Genomic DNA, 23,970 nt, shown 5'->3' with positions numbered 1-23,970 from the left:
ATAAGAACTCTGTTAAGTGCCCTGGTAATGGGATGGTTGGGGCACAGAGGACAGGATGGTCTCGAGTGACACCTGCGTCCTTGGTGGTCCATAGAATTTTCTGTTTCTTAGGCACAGGAGAAACTGCTATCATAGGACAGCCTGAGGTATTCTGTTATGATGAGGTGTCCTAGCCTGCCCTCGGAGGGGCCTGTTCTCTGAGGACCTCATGACCAACCCGATCCTGAGGGCAGAGATTGGGCCGAAGCTTCTCTCCCCATCGGGCAATGTCAGACACACAGGGCTATGGAAGCAATCACTCACTATTGAGAACGTTTTGTACAGGACACCATGCTGGACATGAAGGGGATAGACAGAGGAGTCACATCCGGGACACAGAGACTTGGAGGGAAGAGGAGGGAGTAGAAACGGTGCAGGGAGACTGCCGAGCTTCAGGATGCTGAGTGTTGTATTTTAAGAACGGCAGGAAGAAGTCACACCATACAACAGGGCCCACGTGGGAGGTTTATTGAGGGGAGGGGGGCAGAGAAGGGGGCAGAGACTGGTCCCTGGGGACTAGCGTGAAGGAAGAGAAAAAGAGAGGACAGCCAGGCAGGGCCTGCATTTTATAAGGAAAGGTAGCGAATGTGAATGCACACAGCGGGTGCTCTCAGTGGCCGCAGCTGAGGATGTATCCTGTCAGGACCCTAAAGGCAGCCCCATACAGATGCCTGAATACTAACACGGGGTATCTAAGCAAAGCCACCGGAAGCTATTCTGTACCCTCTGGTGTCAGATCTCAAATGTTGGGAGCGATCCTGACAGAAGGTGACAAGGACCTGAAGAATTCCTAACAGAGGCATCTCAGAGCGTCTCCCTGCATGGTGTCCCCCAACTGCCCAAAGTAGAGCCAGGCATTGACCTTGACCCCTCCTTCTTATTCCCTGCCCCTCCCCACCCAAAGAAACGTCAAGCCCTCCCCCAAGGCTGAAGCCCTGATACCTCTCTGCACCCCCACTGCCACCACCACAGCCCAGCCCACCGTCACCTCCCATTGGATGGCTACAGTCCATCTCCCAGGTGTCTAGAATCGCAAGTCTGGTCATGTCACCCCCTGAACAACACCTTTCAGTGACCGCCCACTGCTCTTAGGAGGAAAACCTAGACCTGGAAACTGCGTTTCCTACGAGGCCCAGCATTTCTTGGCCCCTGCAAAATTCTACTGAATGATTTTGGGCAGCTGCCCTCTGTCGTCATGCCTCAGCTACTCCGTGAAGTGTCTGGAAAGCTACCAGACTCGGCACCACTACACAAGTTGAATTGCTCACTTGGTGACTGGAACATCCCCTATGCCCATCAATCCTGATTCATGGGTTTTTTTAAGTTTACGAAAGATTCAACAGAGCCTTCCAAAACGACTTCCTGGTCCAGGCCAGTCTCCTCTGGTTCTTTATGTTACCAGTTACAACATTAAAAGGTTTGTTTTGTTGTAATTTTTTTTAACATTTTACTCTGTGTGTGGTGTGTGTGTGTGTGTGTGTGTGTGTGTGTGTGTGTGTGTGTGTGTGTACTCCACAGTGTTCATGTAGAGGTCAGAGAACAACTTCCAGGAATTGATTCTCTCCTTCCTCCGTGCAGGTTCTGGGATAGAACTCAGGTTGTCATGCTCAGTAGCAAGTGTCTTTAACCCCCTCAGCCATCTCACTTAACCTCACTGGAACTTTTTTTTAGAAGGCTCTGGTTCCATCTTGAGCTATGGAGCCTCTGTACCTGTTGTGACCCACTACTGCATCCTCTGCTTGTAACAAAGGGACTTGCCCACCTGTGTACCTGTAGCCTGACTGTGGTAGAAATAGAATGGAGAAACTAGCTTGGAGGGGAGGCAGGACCTTCAGGAGTCCTCAGGCTTCCAATCAATGAGCTGAGAGATCTGCCTTCCTTTGTAGCTCAGATGATTCAGGTCTGAAAGCCATCAGATCAACCTGCGGGCCGACCCCCCTCTGCCCACCTCACCCCCCACATCTGGTTTCCCACCTGAGGATGAACAGCTGTCCCTGACATCGGACATTTTTGTTTTCCACTCTACACTGCCCACTGCTGCTCCAGCCTGTTTCCCACCATGCCCTCAGTGGACGGAAGTATAATCAGGTGATGCTGTAAACCTGATTTGCACTTCTCCTCAGGCAGTGAAGTCACTGGAGCTTTGTAGGTGGTCTTGAGACACAGAGAAAGGACTGACCAACCCCATCCTGGAGTCTCCCTCAGACTCAAGGCACAAGTGGCTTGCCCTGTCTGCAAGCACCCAGGCTGTACTACAGCCCAAACTCAGAGCCGCTGGGGAGGAACAGCAGGGAGAACTGTTCCCTTCCCGTCTCCTGTCCCACAGACAAGCGGCCTGGCTAGCTTGCCCCTCTCCCCTTATGGGTCACTGGCTTGAGCTTCCCCTTTCCTGTCCTGTGGGCACTTGTTTACTGATGAAGACCGAGACAGCAGGGTGATGTGTCCTTCTTGTCAGACCAGGTAGAGACCCACTCAGACCAGGTAGAGACCCACTCAGACCAAGTAGAGACCCACCCAGACCAGGTGGAGACCCAAGTCAGACCACAGACAAAGAAGATTGCCTTCTGGAGTTATGGTCTGCTTTTAGGGCTCCCAGGTAGTATGCACCAAAAAAGACCTGATCGTCTGCAGACAAAAACTACTGCTGAGGGTGGGTACAAGGCGGGAAGTCGTGTGTCGTCAAACAGATTTAGCATTTGGTACGAAGGTCATAAATAATAAATGATAGCTTTCTTTCAGTGAGCCTGGACCACTAACACGTTGTGAGCCATTTTCCTACAGACAACTTTTCATTTAATTCTTAAAACAACCCTGTGAGGGGGCTGGAGAGATGGCTCAGAGGTTAAGAGGCCTTATGTCAGATAGTTCACAACCCCCTGTAACTTCGCTCCGAAGGGATCGACCCAACGCCTCTGGCCTTTCTAGGCACTTGCACTCACATTGCATGCACAGACCTACACACAGACCCACCCACATACTCATAATTAAAAATAATAAAAATAAACCTTTAAGTGAGCTAAGCATGTATGTACCCATTTCACAGATGAAGAAAGAGGCTCAGGGAATCACCTAGCGTGTGAGTGGCCAAGCTCTAGCACTGAGATCCTGACATCCTTTCTGAGGCACTATTTATTGGGAACTCAGAAACAGCTTCCCTCAGGCTGGAGATGAGAAGGGGACAGAAATCTGTGGATGGCATGACACACAAAGACGAGACATGAAGGACTTCCTGACGATGAGGGCTGTTAGGTTTGTAGTCAGGGTAATTAGAGCTGTGAGAGCTTCTCCTCCCAGGGCCTTGAGAGTCCAAGATGAATGGACACCTGGGTGGTTTGTGGAAGGCAGTTAGTTCCCAGCGTGGAGCTGGCCTGTTTAAACCCCATATAAACCGTTAGATAAGAGGAAAAGATAGCACGGGGCGTGAGCTCCTTCAGGGCTGAAAGAAAGTGAATGTTGCAGACCTGCAGATGCTGCTGTGGTTAAAAACAAGGGCTTTGTGGTCAGGCAGCCTTGCTCAAGCCTGTGCTGGCTCAACCACCTGTGTGACCTTAGGTATACTACCTCTCTAAATCCAGGCTTGTTAGCCAATACACAGAGTCTAAGACAGAATGTACTTGGGAGGGTTATCCTGAAGTTGAATAAGACGGTGTGTATATAAAATCTGTGGCACAGGACCTGGACCTGATATTACTATGAAGCGGGTTGATAACATACGCCTCTCATCCTGACACTCCCGGGAGGTTGAAGTGGGAAGACTCATGAGTTTAGAGTTAGCATGGGCTACATAATGAGACCTTGTCTCAAAACCAAAACAAAACAAAGATCCCTCCAATGACTGGTAGCTGTATAATAATTACTGTTGCAGTCCAGAGGCTGAGGAGAACAGGGCATATTCAGGTAAGTCGGTGACTCAGAAAGTCTTGCTGGGAAAGCTGGGTTTTTTTTTTTTTTTTTTTCCCAATCTTGAAGATGTGGTGCAGTCACCTGAAAGACAGGGTCGTGGCTCGTGGAAGAGGTTATAAAGTTCCCTGCTGTTTTAAAAGACACGTCAGTTTTGATCTATAGCTGAAATAGAGAAGGACTCTTCACAGGGAAGAAAAGTCTTCCACCTGTGTTTCCAAACCATAGAGTCTGAACAGAGATACAGAGAGCCTTTGCCCACTTCTTGGTTCTTGTTGGGGACTTGGGGGAGGTTCCAGGGCCTGGGAAGATTGCCAAGGACAGAAGTAGTGATGGATGGGACAGGACCCGAACCAGGGGAAGTTAGGAAATGTGGGTGAGGCCCCTAATGACTGTGGGACTGACTCATGGGGGCAGTCCTGGCTTGAAGGCTTCCTTGAGATCTAGCATCCTGTCAGGCAAGAGGCCAGCCTTGAGACCCCAGGCAACTCTACATCTTCAGTGCTGTCAGCTCGGGCTGTAAGACCCCAAGGAAACAGTCCAGTTATTGTCTGGCAGTCTGCCCCAGCTGCCCAGGGTGAAAAAGTCCTCAAGACAGAGGTGGCTCCCCAAGAAAGATGCTGTTCGTTCTTGATCCTCCACATTCAACCCTCTGTCAAGTACCGAGCATCTACCAATCTCTGTGGCGCCACACTGGACCTTGTTACCAGTACCAGCTCCCTGTCCTTTCCCTAGAAGTCTGAACCCATAGGTTTAAGTTCCTGGGAGCTGTGTTTTAGCAAACATCAAAGTGATGTCTGAGGTAAGGCAAATTTGGAAAACCCTGAGGGAGATGAACTCTCAAGTCCCCTTCAGTCCTATATGTATGCCAAAGGAAGGGCTCACGCTGGTAACGGTGGATTATGTACAGGGGACAGTTTCACCCATCTGCCGTTGGTGTGCCCAGAGACAACAAGGCACCCGGAATAAACACAGTGGCAATGGACAGGAGGAACAAATGGTTCTGAGCACCCCAGAGGACCTTATCTGCATGGCCTCCCCAACCCTCTCTCCGTTCACCAGGGGACACAGACTCAAAGAATTTTTAAAGTATGCTCACATGTCACCAAGCAGGCAGGAATCCTACTCCCCCAGTCTTCATTTTGTTGGAGTGTCTGGCACAGCAGAGCTGTCTTTTTGTGGCCCTTGACCATGAAGCAGGAGTGTCACTATCGAGTGTCCCCAGTGGCCTGGAATCTATCATTTCCCTGGCTGTGTTCAGTGTATTAGAGGAAAGAGCCGGGCCTTGGGAGGTGGGCTAGGCTGGAGAAAGGCTGACTAAATTCGGGGAGGAGAGGGAAACTGCCTAACGGCCCACAAAGTGCTCCCTGAAGTTCGCGTCCAGATTGGCGGGCTCACTTATCAAAACAGCGCACACCTGATGGATGCACAGACGGCCCTCAACCCCCAACTCCACTCCCCGACCTAGGAAAAGACAGAGTGCGAGGTGAGGCCTGATTTTTTTTTCCAGCCGCATTTGAGAAATTCGCTGTGTCAGAGAAACCAAAAGACTAAGCAAAACCCCTGAAAATCCAAGCCTGATTATTTCATCCACGTGGCACCAGAACAAGCCAGAGGGGTGGGGGGGTGGGGGGAAGAGTCACCCGCCCCGCCCTTAATGGGAGGAAGGGATTTGCCCCGAGCGCAAACTCCGGACAAGGCCTGGCCGGTGGCGGGGCGCGGCGGGAGGGAGGGACCCAGAGAAAGCCAGCGTCGGCCGGCCACAAAGCGGCTGAGCCGCGGTCCCCAATCCCCGCCCCTCTCTGGGCCACGGCGGTCCCTTTAAGGGCCAAGAGGTGCGCGGTCTCTTTAAGGCAGGTCCTGGTGGTTTCTGTTTTCTGAAGGAAGTGACGGGGGGTGGGATTGAATGAAAAGTGCTGAACGGAGTCGGGAGCTCAGGAGTCCCGGCGGCTGGGGCCGCGGCGATCGGGGGGACACGCACGGGGGGCGCTGTCCGGGACTCGGGGTGCGTGGCAGAACGCGGCCCACGTGCGTTCGCAGCACGTCGTGGGGACCTCGGGGTTGAGACGCCCCTCCTGAGGAGGCGACTTGCCAGGAATCCCTGAACCGGACCCCTTAACTTGGAGCGAACTTTGCAGGCGCGTCTCCCCTCCCCCACGCGGCGCGGCGCGCCGGGGCCCCCGGGGATGCGGCCCCCCGGCCGCCGCGACGTCCCCTCGGCGCGCCCCGCGCTGCCGCCGCTGCTGCTGCTGCTGCTGTCGCCGCTGCTGCTTGGGGCGCCGCGCGGCGTGGACGCGGGGAGCAGCGCGCCGGCCGAGCTGCGGGTCCGTGTGAAGCTGCCCGACGGCCAGGTGACCGAGGAGAGCCTGCAGGCGGACAGCGACGCCGACAGCATCAGCCTCGAGCTGCGCAAACCCGACGGCACTCTCATCTCCTTCACCGCCGATTTCAAGAAGGTGAGGCACCCTCTCTGGTCCTGTTCCATCCCCGCCCCCCCCCCCCCCGGGGAGGGGAGGCTTTCGAGCTTAACTGTCGGAGGTCGCAGACACCCCCAAGCCTGCAGAAGAGAAAGGCAGCGCGGGAAGGGGGACGTGACTTGCCCAAGGTCACGCCAGGTTCCCTCTCTGTAACTCTCCAGCACCCAGATCTGGGTCCTTTATTCTCTTCCATGAACTCCTGTGCTAACAACCCCTCCAGCCTTCTGTTACTTGGCTCTGAGTAATCAAGGCCCCTCTCAAGCACTGATCAGCTCCTGGGTCTGCTTCCTTCTCGGCACTCCCAGCTGATACTCCGACAGAAGTGCCCGTTAACAATGCTTCCCTTCTTGCAACAGTTTTTCTGAGACTGCAGGGGGAAATCCACAGGTGGCATCGGGGACCTTGGCCCGCCCTGTAGCTGTGAGTGTGGTATGAAGTTAGGTCCCTTTCCTTTTCTGTACTTGGCAAGGAAGTGGTTTCAAGACCTCCAGCCCTGGAGCACCATTCCGGGATCATTTTCCCTGCAGAGCTGTCTGCCCCTGGTCCCGCCCAAGGCTAGGAGCAGCTCTCTCCTCTGTGACCTGGAGGGCTGGAAAGCTTGGGGCAAGAGGAAGACCTAGGAGGGGTTGGGAGAGGGAAGGGGAGGGGAGGCCTCTTCACTTGGAAAAAGTGGTCAGTGTCTCAGCCCAGGCCTGGCAAGGGCTAGTGAAATCCACAGTTTTGCCCTCTCTGTATAGTCATTCTCTCTCTCTCTCTCTCTCTCTCTCTCTCTCTCTCTCTCTCTCTCTCTCTCTCTCTCTCTCTCAGTGGGGTGCAGTGTTGTGGAGGGAGTCAGAAGAGGGAGAGAAGTGCTAGGATTATCAGGAAATGGAACTGGGGGGGGGGGTGCTGGGTGACAAACAGTGACCCAACCACAGAAACATCTTGAAGAAAAGAAGATGTATAAGTTTTTGGTGAAGGGCAATTCCCTCACTCCTGTCATCTCGGTGCTCAGGAGCCCAAGATAGGAGGAACACAAATTCAAGTCTAGCCAGGACTATAGAATGAGATGAGACCCTATCTTGTGGGGTCCAGGGGAGGAATCTTCTAATCATCTACTCTCAGCTCTTCTCCACTAAAAGAAGGCTCTGTGCCTCTCTATCTTTGGGGGGAGACAGAAGTAAGGCATATTAAATAGTTGGGCAGCAGAGAGCCCCAGTACCCAGTAGCCCCCTCTCTCTTGCTTCTGTGAAACTGGGAGTTATTTGAAGAGCTTGGGAGGAGGGGGCAGAGAATGGGCAGCCAGCTAGAGACCCCATGAGGTTGACGTAGCTTGCAGAGGTGCAGAGGAGATCCAGCATTGGGTGGAGTAGGGGTGAGGCTGGACTGGTGATCTGGCCCAGGCCCAGGGAGTCATCTTGACAGAGGACTTAGCTGATGGTAGCCCATGCTTGCCACACAGGCTCAAGCTGCGATCTTAGATGCTAGCTAGTAGGGCAGATGACCCTGCCTGTCCACCTGAACTTTAGGAACATTTTATCTGTGGTGTTCTGGGCTTGGAAGACGCAAATGGAGGCGGAATCAATCACCAGTGGGGATCTAATCTCTCCTCTAAGCCCTCTGACCTAAAAGCCAGCCACAGAATGTACTGTTAGTGTCCCACCCTCCTGCCCAGTGGCCCTGTGGGGTGATCACCCTGGAGCCTTAAAGATTTATCCATCTCTAGGCAAGATTTCTGATAGCCAAGCTGGGCGCGGCGTGAAAGGCAGGACTGGAATGGAGCTTTTCTAGCCTCTGGCTACAAAAGGTTATTGCTCTGCCATGAAAGGAGACCAGGGCAGAAAACACGGAGGCTGTGACAGGTGGTGGTGGCCTGCCATGGGGGTTGGACTGAGCGTGGGGTTGGGGACCTCTGGCTGCGCAGTTGGAGGGAACATTCAGAGTTGATGGCAAGAGCTCACTTTAATCACCACAATGGCTCAAACTTTCACCTAATTTTCCAAAGTCTACTTTTCAGGTTAGCCGCTGACACAGAGCTGGCATTTCACACCTGCTCCTGGCATCTCCAATTTCATGTGTGTGGGGTGTGGGGGGTGTGGGAGTGTAAGTCACAGAGAGTAGAAAGCCAGCTGTCAGAGGATTTCTAGGCTCTTCTTAGGCTCAGGACATGGTGGAGTCGGGTACATGGGGACCGGGGAGGACAGTGTTTAGTCTATTCCAGCGTGTTGCTTCTACTGGCCAGAGCTACTCTGTGCCCGGTCCTTCTCCCACAGGGTGCTTGTTGCTCAGTTCTCCAGGCCTTTTTTGTTAGATTTCCACTGGAAAGCTCTGCCTAGAAGTAATGATGTTTCGTGTAGAAAATGGCCCAGAAGTTGTGTTTTTGTGTACCATGCCCATTAGGGGCTGCTTTAGGAAAAAAAAAATCCTGAATCCTTTTGGGACTACTCATGTTTGCCATCTGATCACCATCGGGAGAGACGGTACAGACTGAATGAGACAAGTCTGGTTTACCACCTGTGAGCTGGTCAACCTCCGGTCCAGCTATTTGGTCTCTCTGGGCCTGCATCTCTTCATCTGAAGGATGTGTTAATATTGGTGCCTGGCCTGCGGTCATGGACAGAACTGAACAGGGAGCAAAGTGCATGTAGTATGCTCCCTCTGCTTCTGGTGCCGTGTCGAGTGCTCAGGACATGAGAAACCCTCCACTCCGAAGCTGTCTCACTCCACCTTTCAGCCAGCTTCCTCCCCGTTCAGCTTGGATGAAAGTGGTTGAAGCGTAGGCAAGAGATCACAAAGAAAATCATCACTGAGCCTGGAAATGACGAGAGTCCCTCGCTGTCACCTGTTTTCTTTCTGTCTTGGAGACAAGGTCTCCAAATACAGTCTAGCCTGACCTTGGCCTTGAACCCCCTGTGTGATCCAGATTACTCTGAAGCTTTTGTTTTATCTTTTTTTTGAGACAGAGTCTCACTATGTAGTATGACAAAACTCTACTTGGGGAGATGCTATACACAGGTCTACTTACCCCAGACAGAGAATCCACGACAGACCAAAGTATAAATAGCACCAAAGCCCAACTTGGTGAACCAGTGAATTTTATTGGGATTACTTAGGAATACGGGTGAGGGGTTATTTACAAGAGCAGAAATGACTCAAAGACAGATGTGTCACCAAGGTGTACCCCAAAATGACTGATCACTTATAAAGCTGGGAAGCTGGAGTACACTGCACAGCCTGCAGGCCACTCAACAGGTGGGAGAGTGTCCTTTCCGGGTGCCTCGGTTGTTCTAAACTTCTTTCAGGCAGTTCCTCTGGCTTTTGCTTCTCCCAGGCAGCTGGGCTGTTCTTAGTCTTCTTTGAAGCGCAGCTTTTATTGTTTACCCTGGCAAGGAGGGGGTCTAGTGAATCTGGTCAGTTTCAGGGACTTCCTGAAGCTGTTTTGAGTTGCTTAATTTCCTTCCAGGAGCTTCCCTGCAGGATGGACTCTTTCGCAGTCCCTGCAGGAAACTGTTACACAAGACTAGCCTTCAACTCTTGATCCTCTTGTTCCACACACAGTCTCGAGTGATAGGATTAGAGGTGTGGGCCTCCAGTAACTACCACCTTCTCCTGGAAGCTGCTGGGTCAGTGGCCAGCCAGTGCCCGCTTCCCCACCAGGGCAGCAGTCCACCCTGGCCTAAGCGAACTCAAGGCTTTGTGACCCCCTGTGCAGGAGGGGTCCCAGCTCTTACACCCCTCCTTCTCAGCCCTGCCTTCCTTCCCAGACGGGCACCCAACACTGACTGTTCTTCTCCATGCTTGGCCCCAAAGCTGGTAAAGCAGTCAGTCATCAGTGTGCTATGGGACACTGGAGCCCAGACTTGAGCAGATCCCATGAGCAGCATGGACTGGTACATGGCTGTCCTGTGTCACCTGGAGCCCTTCCTCAGGCTGACACTCACCAGGCTGACTGAGCTGTAACTCTGAAAGAATGCCAGTAGGATATATGGTTCAGTGGCTTTGAGGAGTCATCTGGAAAGTTTGCAGGCTTCCCATACCTGAACGGAACCCCGTCTCACTAAATCAGGACAGCTGAACACGAGAGTCAGGCACGGGGTTCTTTAAGTTGAGTGCCAGCCTGGGCTATGGGAGATCCTGTTTTAAAACGGGGTGGGATGGGATGGCGGGTTGTGGATGGGGCTCAGTTGATAGTATTTTGCCTTCCATGCAGGAAACCCTGGGTTTGATTCTCAACACCACATAAATTGAGCCTGGTTGTGCACATCTGTAATTCTGGCACTTGGGAAGTGGAGGCGGGATGATTAGTAGTTCAAGGTCATCCTCAGCTACATGGTGAGTTCAGGACCAGCCTGGGCTACATGAGACCCATTTCAAAAACAAGCAGTGTGAATCTGTTGTTCTCCCTTTGCTGACTCTAGTTCGTTTTGGTGCTGGGGACTGAACCCAGGGCCTTCTGCATGCTGCCGCCTGAGCCTCACACCCTTACACCCCCTCCCCGCCCCAATGTGCTGTAAGCAGCGTTTATACTTTAGGCCTAAATTTATATGCCCTCCCCATAGGAACTCTAACTCCTGATACACAGTGAGTAACATTCCTTGTCACTCCGAGCCCTACATATATCATCTGACCTGTGTGTATACAGCCACCGAGCACAGTAATGCAGGCATGCCACCACCCCCAGTCTCTCTCTGGCTGCTTATCTGTCAGCCCTCTTGGCTCCCTCCCCCATGCTATCTCTGTCCAAGCTCTCTGTCCCCCTGTCTGAATGTCCAAAAGCAGGGGAAGGAATGAGTCACGTCCCAAGCAGCCTGCTTTGGGGCTGGCCACAAGGGGAAGATGGGGTTGCAAGATATGAAAAAAGTCATGTGTGACTGCACCAGGGTGGTGGGGATGTAGGAAGAGAAGAAGGACTCCCACTCCAAAAGTGAAGAAGGAAAGGGTCCATTAGGCTGGAACCTGGGAGGGAATGCCAATATCAAGAGCCACACAGTGTGTCAAGAACCCCAGAGAGATTAGAAACTTGCTTTCTGTCCTGGGAAGCCAGAGGAGAGAACCATCCAGAAAGTATCAGATTCCCTATCCCAGGATCTAGGGTGGGGTTCCTGTGGGATGTAGTCAGTGAGGATCTGCAGTGTTTACATGGACACTGTCCCAAGAGAATGTCACATCACACACGTGTAGAACAAGAAGAGAAGGCTTTAAGGTCCTAAATCCTACCCTGTCTGTGCTGGGTCCTCTATGGTTTGGCACGGAAGACATGCCATAGATTAGAAATCTTGGGTAGCAGAGGACAGTTAAAAAAAAAAAAAAGTACTTTTGTGGTTTGGGTGTGTATGTATGTGCACAGGGGGTGGGTGTATGCATGTGTGCGTGTTCATGTGTGTACAGATGCATGTTGGAAGCCAAAGGCTGACATCAAGTGTCTTCTTCACTTTCCACCCTATGGTTTTGAATCAGGGTTCTCTCACTGAACCTGGAGCTCCTGGATTCAGCGAGAGTAGCTGGCCAGTGAGCTCCGGGGATTCTCTTCCTGCCCAGCACTAACACAGGTAGGTGTGTGCAGTCATGCTCTTTCCACAGGTATTGGGAATCTGAACTCAGGCCCTGACGCCTGCAGAGCGGGCAGTTTACCAACCGAATCATCACTCTGCTCCCCAAAAGTGCTTTCTGAGAACTTTTAGAGCCCAGAGCATTTTCTCAGGAGTTTGCAGGAAGTAAAGAGACCAGGCTGTGTATGTGGGCCTCTTGGGTCCAATTCTCGTCCTCCTTCCATATCTGATGAACTCCTCCTTGGGTCAGGGTACAAAGTCTTTTTTTTTTAAGATTTATTTTATTTATTATATAAACTGTTCTTTCTGCAAGTTTGCCTGTACTCCAGAAGAGGAGATCAGATCTCATTATAGATGGCTGTGAGCCACCATGTGGTTGCTGGGAATTGAACTCACGACCTCTGGAAGAGCAGTCAGTGCTCTTAACTTCTGAGCCATCTCTCCAGGCCCCTGGATACAAAGTCTTGTCTGTGGTTCAAGTGTGCTCCCTGGCCTATGGCTAACATCTGCCATCCCTGATGGAGATGCTGTGTCCAGATGGAGTCTTTATCCTGACTCCCGGTGAAAACCACCACCTGGAGCCGATAGTGTAGCCTGCTGCAGAGGGAAAAGGCTTTCTCTTTGGGCTGCTAACCAGCTCCCAAATAAAAACACAGAGACTTATTATTAATTATGAGTGCTCGGCCTTAGCTTAGGCTTGTTTACCTCATGTACATATTGTCCATCCTGCTTTCTTGCTTCCTCAGTATCTGGCTGGCTGGTCCCTGGTTGCCTACCAGGGCAGTGTCTGCCTGCCAACCCCACCTATCCCTCCTCTGCCTAGCTATTGACTGGTCAGCTTTTTATTAGACAGGCAAGGTGAAACAGTAACACATCTTTACATAGCTAGACCACTCATGTGCCTTCCACAGGCAAGGTGAAACAGTAACACATCTTTACATAGCTAAACAAAGGCAGTATAAACAAAAGCAAAGCACCTTTACATAATTAAACAAATACAGCATAAAAAATGCAACACATTTTTACATAGTTAAACAATTCTTCTGCGACACAAACAAATACAACACATCTTTACTTAGTTAAACAAATATTCTATTCCACAACAGGGGATGTGTGGAATTTGTTCTTGGACTCCTCAGTCTGCAGAGTAGTGGGTAAGCTCGCACAGACACCTACCTACTCCACAGACAGGCAGGCAAATGGCCCAGCCTGGAGATGCAGACTCTATGGGTATGTGGCATCCTGCGTTCAACAGTCACTCTGCTCACACACGTGGTCTTAATTCGTCTGCACTACTGCATCCTGAGGCACACTTGCCTCCATCCTGCAGATGCACAAACTGAGCTTGGAAGTGGCATTGGTGACAAGACCAGACAGCTGGTAGTGTGACTCAGGATTAGCTCCCAGAGATCCTTGTACCACACTCTGACTGACTGGGCTGCTCTGGTACTCTGAGTGGGTTTCTTCGAGAAGGATGAAACACTATGGAGGGGCAGAAGGAGTGTGGGAGAACCCTAGTGCCCAGGAATTCACAAACACCTATTTATATGCAGTTGGTGTGGGCCCCGTTCCCCCAAACTCATAATTCCTGGGCAATCCAGGATTGATCTCTCAGCAGTGCCCTGGGTGGCTCTAGAGGGTGAAAGGCCAGGCTAGATAGGTCCCAAATACTGCCAATCACTCTGCATTAGCCTCTGTGAGCCTGGCCTCCATGCCTGTGGCTCTCCAGGGCAGAGTGACTGAGGGGTTCTGCAGAACAAGGGACCTATGAGACGCGCATGTAATTCCAACTTTTTTCTTTCTGCACCAGGGACCAATTCATCACTGGGAGCTTCTGTCCTTTAAATTGGCAAATGTTTACTTACCTGTCACTGGGGATTTGGATGAAGGGCAGGGAATGAAGGAGGCAGGACTCTAAGTGAGAGGGAAGTGTGGCGCCCCGTGTCAGGAGCCCTGAGTCAGCTAGACAGTGGGGAGCAGCTGATCCACATAAAGCCTCACATTGTTCCCCCCGGGCCAGTCAGGATGGTGGTGACCTTTGGGATTTGGCTGACTGAGCATGAGGGGCTCTTGGGAAGGTTGGGAACTGGCAGTGAGGGGCACAGGTTCTGGGTGGTAGTTGTACTAACCCTATGACAAGAAGCCCCTGTCCGCCATGTCTGTGTGTACAGACAGTGGGGGATGCCTAAGTCTCCTGTAGCATCCATCCCACCTCTGGGTTGAGCGCACCCACACCTACTCCTGGGAAAGAGCTAGACAGAGCTGCAGAGGGGTTCCTGAATCTGCCCTCCCCTGCCCCAGCCTAGTAAATCTGGCCCCTGTCTAGTCATGAAGCAATCCCAGCCAGGAGCTGAGGAATAAATATTTAGATTGGCTCAGCCTGGGCCCCAGAGTCACGCGCTCTGGTGATGAGGAGACAGGGATGGCAGAACACAGTCCCAGAAGGCAGGGAGCCCCGACCGTCCAGTAGCTAGGGGACTGGGGCTAGCAGAGGTGGGGCTGAGTACTGCTCTGTGCAGGCCCTGGAGCCGTGGCCAGTCACACTCACACACACACACACACACACACACACACACACACACACACACAACCGTTCTGCTCCCATGGGGTGGGGTGGGGTGGGGTGGGGCTCAGTTCTCAACTGTACTGTAGTGGAAAGTGATGAGGAGGGTGTCCTGAGAGCACTGGGAGCTAGGAGCTGGAATCCGGGAGCCTGGAAGACTGAGGGGAGCTGAGGTGATGGTGTGTGACTGAGAACGCCTGTGTGAGCCCAGTGGTTGGGCTGTGGGTGAGATAATGTGTGAGCCAGAGCCTGCTGGGCATGAAAGTGGAGCAGAGGATTCAGTGAGGGGTGTGTGTGTGTCCCGAGGGTAGGGAAAGCTGGGATAATTTTGGGTGTGTCACTAACAGTGGCCCAAGCAAAAGCAGTGTGTTGCCCTCTTACCTAACTGAGTCTAAAAGGCAGCCATGGAGGGGCATGCTGCTCCTGTCTTGGCCCATCATGGTCCAGGCCTCCCTCCCCCAGCAGGAAGTACTCCCTGAGCCTCTCTGAGGAAGCAGCCTGGAGGGCCCACACAGGGTGTCTCCTGTCACAGGTGTTTTCCCAGGACAGCTGTCTGCAGTCACTTCCCTGTTCCCATGGAACCCCATCAGAGTAGCCCCTCTCTCTGGGGAACACAGTGGGTCTCACAAAGATGGAATGGTCGGGGAGGGCACAAAGGGGTGGTGCATCCCCATAGCATGAAGCAGAACACTGGACTAAGAGTTGGAAAGTCTGGGTTTCTGGTGCTGGTCCTGCTGTGTGACTAGTGAAGTCCCTTCTCCTCTGGAACTTCGCTGAGACATCAACCACATGATCCCCTAAAGTCTGACCTCTTAGAATGCAAAATAGTCCTTGGCTATCAGCCTGCAGGAGTGTGCTCCCTCCCACCCCCCACTCCCCTTGTAGGTAAGGCCAAGAAGATAGGGCTTGGAGATTGTGGAGGCTGAATCCATTCACACAGCTAGTGGACATGGAGCTTCTGCCCTGTGCCAGCCCCTGGCTACCACTACACCGGCTCCAGCCACTTGTCTCTGACCCCAGAGCCAGACCACAGAAGGCCTGGATGAATCATTGCCCAGGCAGATATAATGCCAGGACAGTGAGTGGCTTTAGAGTCAGTGTATACTCTCCTGTGCACAGCCTCAAACTGAGTGAAAACCAAATGTGAACCAGACTCCACACCAGCCCCGGGCTCAGAACCCACCAGAGTCTTCCAGGGACCGGCAAAGTTAAGCCCAGACTCAAGCGGGTTCCTAGACCCCAAATCCTGCCGCTCAGCCACCTCCCACCCTCCCCTCTGCCCTCCCTCTCCATCTCACCTGGCCCTGGTACACTCCCACCCCGGCCTGGGCATTTCTTGAGCATCCGCTGTGTTCCTGTGGCAGGAGTACCCTGAGAATGCCATGTGCTCCGGGCCTGGAGGAATGAGTCTGGGAGGGAATTTAAATGAGGCAGGCAGGGCACTGGGAAGGTGCCTCTATGGACTGGAGGTCCTGACCTTGAACCATGCCTGAGCAGGTGGTACGTGGGAGCTGAGGTCTAAGGAAGGATCCCTTCTGTCCACCTTCCTTAGGTGTGGGGCGTCCCCACAGAGTAATGGACTCACAGAAAGGTCCAGGAAGTGACTCAACACTGCCCAATGAAGGAACTATATTTCAATATATAAGCAACATGGGGGTTACTGTAGGAAGAGCCTGGGATGGCAGGCTTTAGAGTGTACTTAAGAGTGAAGCTGGTGACATTAAATGCTCAGATGACAGCAATATGGAGGGGCGATTGGATGTCCTACCTCACTCTTGGCTCAAGAACCACTGACCCTCCACCCTCACTGAGGGGAGCCTTCCTCCCCTCCCTCCACCCCAGCCCTGTCCTTACAAGAACAGTTACGCCCTTATCCATCCTTCCTCTCCATAGCAGTCAGTACAAACTTCAACTCTAGGCCTTATTCCTGGCTCTGAAGTTGATTGCCTCAGGAGTCCTATAATGACAGGGCCCTTGGACTTGGCCATTCCTTTGCCTTTCCAGAAGCCTGTGAAAGCCCTGCCTCGGGGAATGCTAGTAGTCAGTGCTGTCCTACTTATTTCCTGCTTGCAAGCCTCACAGGGGTCACCTGACCTGCCTTGGTCTTCAGTCCATCAATAGAACAATCTTTACCACTTCTCAGGCCTGGAGTAGATGGCGTCAGGAACCAGGGATTGCAGCATCAGGGGAGGAACTCAGAGTCCCACCCCGTGTTCTGAGCTCTTTCACACTCTCACTGCTCACAGCAGTCCCACGAGGTAGGACTCTTACTGGGCCTGTTTTGCAAGTGTGAAAACGAAGACCTGGAGACCTTTCATAGATTTCCCCCCAAGGTTATGTGGTCAGAAGCAGCAAGGCCAGGGGCCAAAGCAGGGAACCCTGGCTGTTAACATTCCATCTTGGCTACTGTGGTGTATTCAAGCCTACCTTGGCCTCAGCTACAGAGAGAATTTCAACCCTCTCTGCCCCTGCCTGGCCTCTTCTTGCTGAATGCCATAGGACTTCCTTATGGGCTGAAGGTTCCTGGGAGAAAGGTTCCTTATGGAGCCCTTCTAGTTTGGGAGGCCCAGACGCTAAACCTCTCTCCACTGCCAAAGGCTCTTACCCTGTTGTGCTATCTGCCTTGAGCGTTTGACAATATCTAGATGAATCGTCCCAGGGGACTCTAGGCAAGGAGAGAGGCTGGAAGCCAGGTTCCCATCTGGCTTGGACTTAACATCTGTCAGAATGTTCCCAAAGCAGAGGAGCTCCGGTACACCATCCTTCTGTCTCTTCTGGAGCCTTGCTATTGGGTCAGGTGGGAAGGCCAGGTTCAGGATGTGATGCCCACCCCCTCCCTGGGACCAGCAAAGGACATGTGGCTTTGGGGGACAATAGGATCAAGAAGACTGGAGAACCTGGTATAAAGGATTTTTCACAGTGCAGGCAGGTGGGGTAGGAGGTGTTACCGCCTCGTCTTTTCTTTGCATCAGGCTGTTTGTTAGGTACACATTGTAAGAGCAGGAGCTGCCATGTCCTTAGGCAGTCAACCAAGTATCCAGGGATAGGGGCCGAATGAGTATGATGGGAAATGACCCAGGTTCTGGTCCTGTCTGCCATTCACTGGCTCTATGGGCCTGAGCTTCAGTTCATTCATCCTTCCCCCCCTCCTTTCTTCCCTAATTCCATTTTTTCCTTCACTTTTCTTTTGAAACAAAATCTATGTAGCCCAGGTTGCCTTCAACCTGGCAATCCTCCTGCCTCCACCTCTCAAGTACTAGGGATATACCACACCTACTCAGCCCATTTCTTTAGTTTAGCATCAGGGAAATTAGACTAGTTGATCCAGGAAGCAACTGTGCTTTCTGAGAAAAGAGCTCAGCTTTTCGACAGCCTAGACTACCTGGGTTAAAATCCCAGCTGTGTTTCCCCTAAGTCCATGACCTTGAGCGGGTTACCCAATCCAAGCTCTGTCATAGTCGAACTCTCCTCCTATTGAGACTTCAGATAAGATGTTGCAATCTGTTTGACACACTGTAACAGCAGTTTCTCTTTCCCGGTTATCAAATCAGTGAAACTTTGTCCTACAATTTCAGAGGACTTCCTCTGCCTTGGTGAGAAGTCCTCCTTCCTTCGGCACCCAGGCAGCTTCCCAGCTTGGTAGCATCTGGTGGTTGTCATTGTTGTTGGTATCTAATTCAGAAACAAGGAAGGAACTCAAGCACATTTCGTGTGTGTGTGTGTGTGTGTGTGTGTGTGTGTGTGTGTGTGTGTGTTTGAGTGTGTGCACACAAGCAGACATGTATTCATGTTTGCCCAAGTACACATCTGTGCACCTGCATGTGAACAGGTATGTACCTGCATGTGTGGAGGAGGCCAGTGGTCAACTTTGGGTGTCGTTGTTTATCCTTTTTTCATGGATTAGACTAGTGTGGCTAACCAGAAAGCTCCAGGGATCCTCCGGTGTCTACCTCCCCAGGGCTGGTATTACAAGCACACACCAGCACACCCTCTTTTTACATGGGTGCTGATAATTGAACTGAAGTCCTCATGCTTGTATGACAAGCACGTCATCCACTGAGCTGTCTTATCAACTCCTCAAGCGAGCTCTTCAGTCTCTGGTCTGGTTCTAAATGTTCACTGCCTTCCACTGCTTATGGTGGGCAGGTAGCACAGCCGCTCACTGAGGCCCTCAGCAGCCCCGAGACCACCCGGTAGTTAGTACACGGGTCATAGAGAAGACGGCAGTATCCAGATAGCATTCCCACAAGGGTCAGAGCTAAAAATACCAGTGAGGTGGACTTTGGATCCTGCGTGAGGCACCTCCCAGGTATTGCCTGACTCAGACTCTCGGAGGCGGAGATCTGGTGTGGATTCCCACCTGACAGGACTGTGCCTGGAGTGGGATCTGGCACCAGCAGATCAGCCTCCAGTGTCCCCTCGGCCGACCTGAGTGGATGGAAGATCAGATGGCCCAAGCTGGCAGGACAAGGAGATGCCAGCACGGTGACCCGAGAAGGGATTTCCTGTCTGGAGGAAGTGGGAGTTAAGCCAGGCTGACTCACCTTCCTTCCAAGGCTCTGGCTGAGGAGGAGCCTCGTGGAACCTTTTCCACCAGCTGAGCCTCAGTTTCTCTCTTCTAGGAAATCGTTCTCCACATTCCCGTCCCCACTTGTTGCATTTATAATAAAGTCACTATATAAAGTAATTTCTAGTAAAAGTGCAAGAGAGATTGCTTGTAGAGTTACAGTATGAGTAAAATCCACAACAGTATAGAAGAGGATTAGCCAGGATGGTGGTGCATGCCTTTAATCCCAGCACTCGGGAGGCAGAGGCAGGCAGATCTCCGAGTTCAAGGCCAGCCTGGTCTACATAGTGAGCTCCAGGACAGCCAGGGCTAGGTAGAGAAATCCTGTTTCAAACAAAACAAAGATGATGGGCACTTGTCCCGGGTCATCGGTGACATTTGCTGGTCACTACAATGATGACGGTAACCTCTGCTTGTGGGTGCTAAGGACTAACGTGCCAGGTACAAGAGCTGTCACAGTGAGGCCTGGAAAAGCCTGGGGCAGCTACTGTATACAGCCTGGTGGTGGGACCCTCCGCCTCTCTGCCTGTGTCTAGAATCCCAGGGAACACCCTGACCTTGTTCCCCGAACACTTGGACCCTAGCAGTTATACAGTAAGCCCTCAATGGAGGGGGCTCCTGGTGAGGCAGCCTAGGGTACAAGTGCTGAGCAATGAAAAGCCCAGGGATGCATCTCCCAGTGCCAGGGAAGAGCCATAGGCATAGGGATTAGGAAGGTTCCCAGCCATAGTGGCTGAGGCCAGGGTGCCCCCGTGGCAGGAGGCTTCAAAGATTGAGACCTCTTCTGACCGGGACCTACTAACTTCCTTCTCCCCTCAGGAGCAGTTAGGAATGTAATAGGTGAGAAGGGCAAGGTGCTTGGGATAGGGGTGGGGTGGGGGGCGGGGTGCAGGAGGATGTAGCAGAGGGGTCTAGCTGCAACCAGCCTGCAGACACACTGTCTGAGGCTCTGCTGCCTCTTCCTGCTCCAGCCTCCCTCATGCATGCAGTGAGTCAGAACAGGAAGGCGCTCTGGGCCCATTGGTCATGCCATGAGTACCCCCATGCGGAAAGGGCAAGTGGGGAGGGGAGGGAAAAGGTAAGCCATTCCAGCCTTGGAAGGCAGCAGCAGCTGCAGCTGGCTACTTCTGCCCCACAGTCTCTGATGGAGGTGGGGGGCCAGGGGCCAGGCTGACTGCAGAAGACCCAGGGATGTTCTGAGGCTCTTCCCAAAAGCTACAGAGTGCCATAGAGAAAGCTCTGGAATGGGTGCTTATAAAAAGTATAGTCCCTCCCACATGGTGCTCTGCCCAGTGGTCTCGGGCCCTGCCTGACCCACTCTGATTAAGGACACTGAGGTGCCCACTGAGGGGAGATATCAGTGCCAGAAACAGGTGCTGTCTTTTTTGAGATGAAGGTCTGGTGAGAGGGTTCACTTTGTCAATTTTCCAGAAAGTTGTGGAAACATTCAGGGTGTGATCTTCAAAGTCACGGGTATAAATGGAAAAGATAAGCAGTTTGCTAGGGCAGGGGAAGGAGGTGTCTTTGGGGAAGGCACTGGGATAGTATCCAGGCCCGTCCTCTCCAGGACTGGTCTGGGGCCCTCACTCCAGCTGGTCTCCATCGTCCGCCCTTCCCCCTCAGGACGTGAAGATCTTCCGAGCCCTGATCCTGGGGGAGCTGGAGAAGGGACAGAATCAGTTCCAGGCGCTCTGCTTTGTCACCCGGCTGCACCACAATGAGATCATCCCCAGTGAGGCCATGGCCAAGCTCCGGCAGGTGAGCACCCACCCCAGGCTTGCCTGGCCAGGCCCTGACCCAGAACCCCCACCTCTGCGGTCACCCTGTCCTCATTCAAACTTAGCCTCCCTCCCATTCTGCTCTTCCCCCCTACATTCTTTCGACACCCTACTCACTGAGAGTCCAGAGCCCCAGATCTTTAGTCTGCACTGAGCCCCAACTCTTAGGTCACCCCAAGCTGCTGGCCCAGGTCCCACCTCCTTGTGGGTGGAGAGAGAGGCATAGACTCTGAACAGGGATTGAATATCACCTCTCCCCATGTCCCTCATTAGCTAGTGACACTGGACCAATGACCTTGCCTTTAAAGCCTCAGTCTCCTCATCGAGGATGCAGGAAAGAATCAGAACACACCTGTGAAAGTGTCAGTGAAGACTGTTTGCAGCCTTTCAACCCACTGACCTGCCTGGATCCCTCCCTGGAGTTCCAGCTTTCCGTAGCCCATCTAGGCTGACCGGGGCAGCAGGCCTGCCTGGTGGTATCTTCTCCTCCAGGGCCCTTACCCTTTGCCTGCCCTTCTTGGAAAGACTTAGTTCCTTGGATTCAGAAAGCACATGACCCACACTGTCATGTACCCCAGAACAGCTTGCCTAGCCTACCTCCCCCTAGCCTATCTCCCAGCTGCATCTTGCATTTATCAGCAAGCTGAAGTAGTTAGTTCTAAGGACAGCCACTCGTGAGTAGAAGCCAGAAAAGCCTTAACTGCCCCTGGGGCATCAGTTTCTCAGGGGTTGGGGCTAGGTGCCCCTCCACTGCCTTGGGCTCCATGGACCTGGGAACAAGGAGGGCATGATAGGAGATATTCCCATCTTGCACCTACAGAAAAACCCCCGTGCCGTGCGGCAGGCTGAAGAAGTGCGGGGTCTGGAGCAGTTACACATGGACATCGCCGTGAACTTCAGCCAGGGGGGCCTGCTGAGTCCTCATATCCACAATGTATGTGCTGAGGCCACTGATGCCATCTACACCCGCCAGGAAGATGTCCGGTTCTGGACAGAGCGAGGTCAGCTGGGGGCTGCCCGGGGTGGGAAGAGGGAGGAGCGCTTTGACTGAGTGACTCTTCGCTGTGTTCAGGAGAGAGTTGCTGAGTCCCTTCAGGGATGGACCACACAGGCACGCCCAGTATGGACACCCAGTTGCTGCAGCTGGTAGTGGGTAGATCTGAACAGCACCAGTTAAGTGTAAGCGTGTAGTCACGAGGGACAGGCATTCTCAGGGGAGGGTGACACTCCCCCCCAAGGTAGGCTGTGATATGTCAGGAAGGCTTCTGGAGGAGGTGGTGCCTGTGTAGCTAGAATGAGAAAACTCACAAAAGACAGCCTGCCAGGTCCTGTGAAAGGAGGTGTCTCTACCTTCTTGTCAGTACCCATAGTGAGGACACAGATGTTCCTGCTAGCCTGTCTGCTGGCACCTCTCAGAAGTCAGCATCTCACCATTCCTGGTTGCCAGCATCTCTCCCAGAACCCTCAGGGCCTCCTTCCAGCCCTGCAGGACCCCTGTGCCACTCTGCTGGCCCTTCTCCAGGTCCTGTGTGGAGAAGGGACGAGGAGATTCAAGCTGCCTGCTCCTGGGCCTTCTGCTCGGCCAGATGCTTATAGAGAAGCCTGCCCCTCCCAAAGCAAGGCTGGACTTTGTGACCATGCCCATTACACACCTTTCTCCACCAGACCACACCCCAAATAAAGGCCTGATGCCAGCACCCCCAGAAGCTGTTCCTTCCCATGGCCGCTCAGCAGAGCCCTGGCCAGGCCTCTGTCACCTGCTCAGCACTCATCATGCATGTTGTTCTCATGTCCATCCCCACTCTGCTTCTCCTGTCCCATCCCCTCCCTACCCGCTCAGGTGACATCCTATTTAAAGCATTGGTGGCCACATGGCCCGGGGTAGGCTGTGAAATCAGACAGGCGTGGTTTGGGTCCTGACCCGTCTTTCATTGTGTGGCCTTGTCAGTAAACTTCTCTGGACCAGTTTTGAATCCCTGGCACACAGTTGAGACTCAATGGATGAGGATGACTGTGATTTAGTGTAACCCATTAGCCTTGCCTCAGGCCCGGGTCTCACCTCTGTGTCCGTCCCCAGGGTGGCCTTGGGAGGGGTGACAGGAGAGAAGGTTGTTCTGGACTATAAATGTTCCTACTTTCTTCATGCTCATCTCTTCCCCCAGGTGTGGACAGTTCTGTGTTCGAGGTTCTGCCCAAGGAGCAGGTGGAGTTGCCTCGCTGTGGGCAAGTGAGGGACCGAGGAAAGCCCTGTGCCTGCCGCTACAGTCTGAGCCTGGCCTGGTACCCTTGCATGCTCAAGTACTGCCACAGCCGTGACCGGCCAGCACCCTACAAGTGTGGCATCCGAAGCTGCAGGAAAAACTACAGCTTTGACTTCTACGTACCCCAGAGGCAGCTGTGCCTCTGGGATGAGGACCCCTAACTGTGGGGAGCAGAGAACCAAGGAGAGCTGTTTGGGCCCACAAGTTCTTCACCGGCCACCAGAGGGCGTTAGCAACCCTCTCTGGGGCCTTAGGGCCCTTCCTGTGCCTCTGAGGCTGAAGCCATGGGCTCATCTGCATGACTGTGAACGGGTGTCGCCCAGCAGGGACAACCTTGGGCAGCCCTGATGCCTACCTGTGCCCATCCGGGGGACCGAGAGGGATAAGCCGTTCTCCAAACTGGTACCCTCCCCCGTTCCTGTCCCCTGAAATGTCCCACATACATGCAATCAAAGATGCACCAGCCTTGGCTTCTTTTGTGGGACTTGTGTTCCTGCATCGTACCTTCCCATCAGCAAGGTGACCGTTGACCAGAGAGGGACTTCTGGGGACTCATGCCCCAGCTCCCATGTCTGAAGTGCCTTCTTTCTGCCCCGGAGGCAATGGGGATCCGGGAAATTGCTGCCCCTGAGACTGCCACGTGTGCCTTTCCTGGGACCCAGCTTCCAGCCTCCAAGTCTTCCTCCCTTTGGACTGAAGTACTTTGGACAGGTTCTGGGGCAGGAAGGGAGCATGAAGTACAAGGAAAACTTGAATTCCAGATTTTTAATACAAAATATTTATCATTTGTACCAGAAATAAAAGTGTTTTAAAGTTTTCACTCACCTAATGGCGCTAGCCTAAGAGATTCGAGAGAA

The 23,970-nt window shown here is 52.9% G+C and overlaps 1 protein-coding gene across 1 annotated transcript; it reads left to right on the top strand.

The window, feature by feature from the left end:
* The first annotated feature begins 5,675 nt into the window (after window positions 1–5,675).
* On the top strand, window positions 5,676–23,594 carry Oaf (out at first homolog). Its single transcript, XM_059267684.1, has 4 exons — window positions 5,676–6,395; window positions 20,698–20,832; window positions 21,673–21,853; window positions 23,015–23,594. Exons 1-4 carry the CDS (start codon window positions 6,126–6,128, stop codon window positions 23,272–23,274), a joined length of 846 nt encoding a protein of 281 aa, XP_059123667.1. The 5' UTR covers window positions 5,676–6,125; the 3' UTR covers window positions 23,275–23,594.
* The last annotated feature ends 376 nt before the right edge of the window (window positions 23,595–23,970 follow it).

This window comes from Peromyscus eremicus, chromosome 7 (assembly GCF_949786415.1).
Source record: "Peromyscus eremicus chromosome 7, PerEre_H2_v1, whole genome shotgun sequence".
Taxonomy (NCBI): domain Eukaryota; kingdom Metazoa; phylum Chordata; class Mammalia; order Rodentia; family Cricetidae; genus Peromyscus; species Peromyscus eremicus.
Note: the sequence above shows the minus strand (reverse complement) of the source record. Positions and strands in the feature narration are given on the sequence as shown.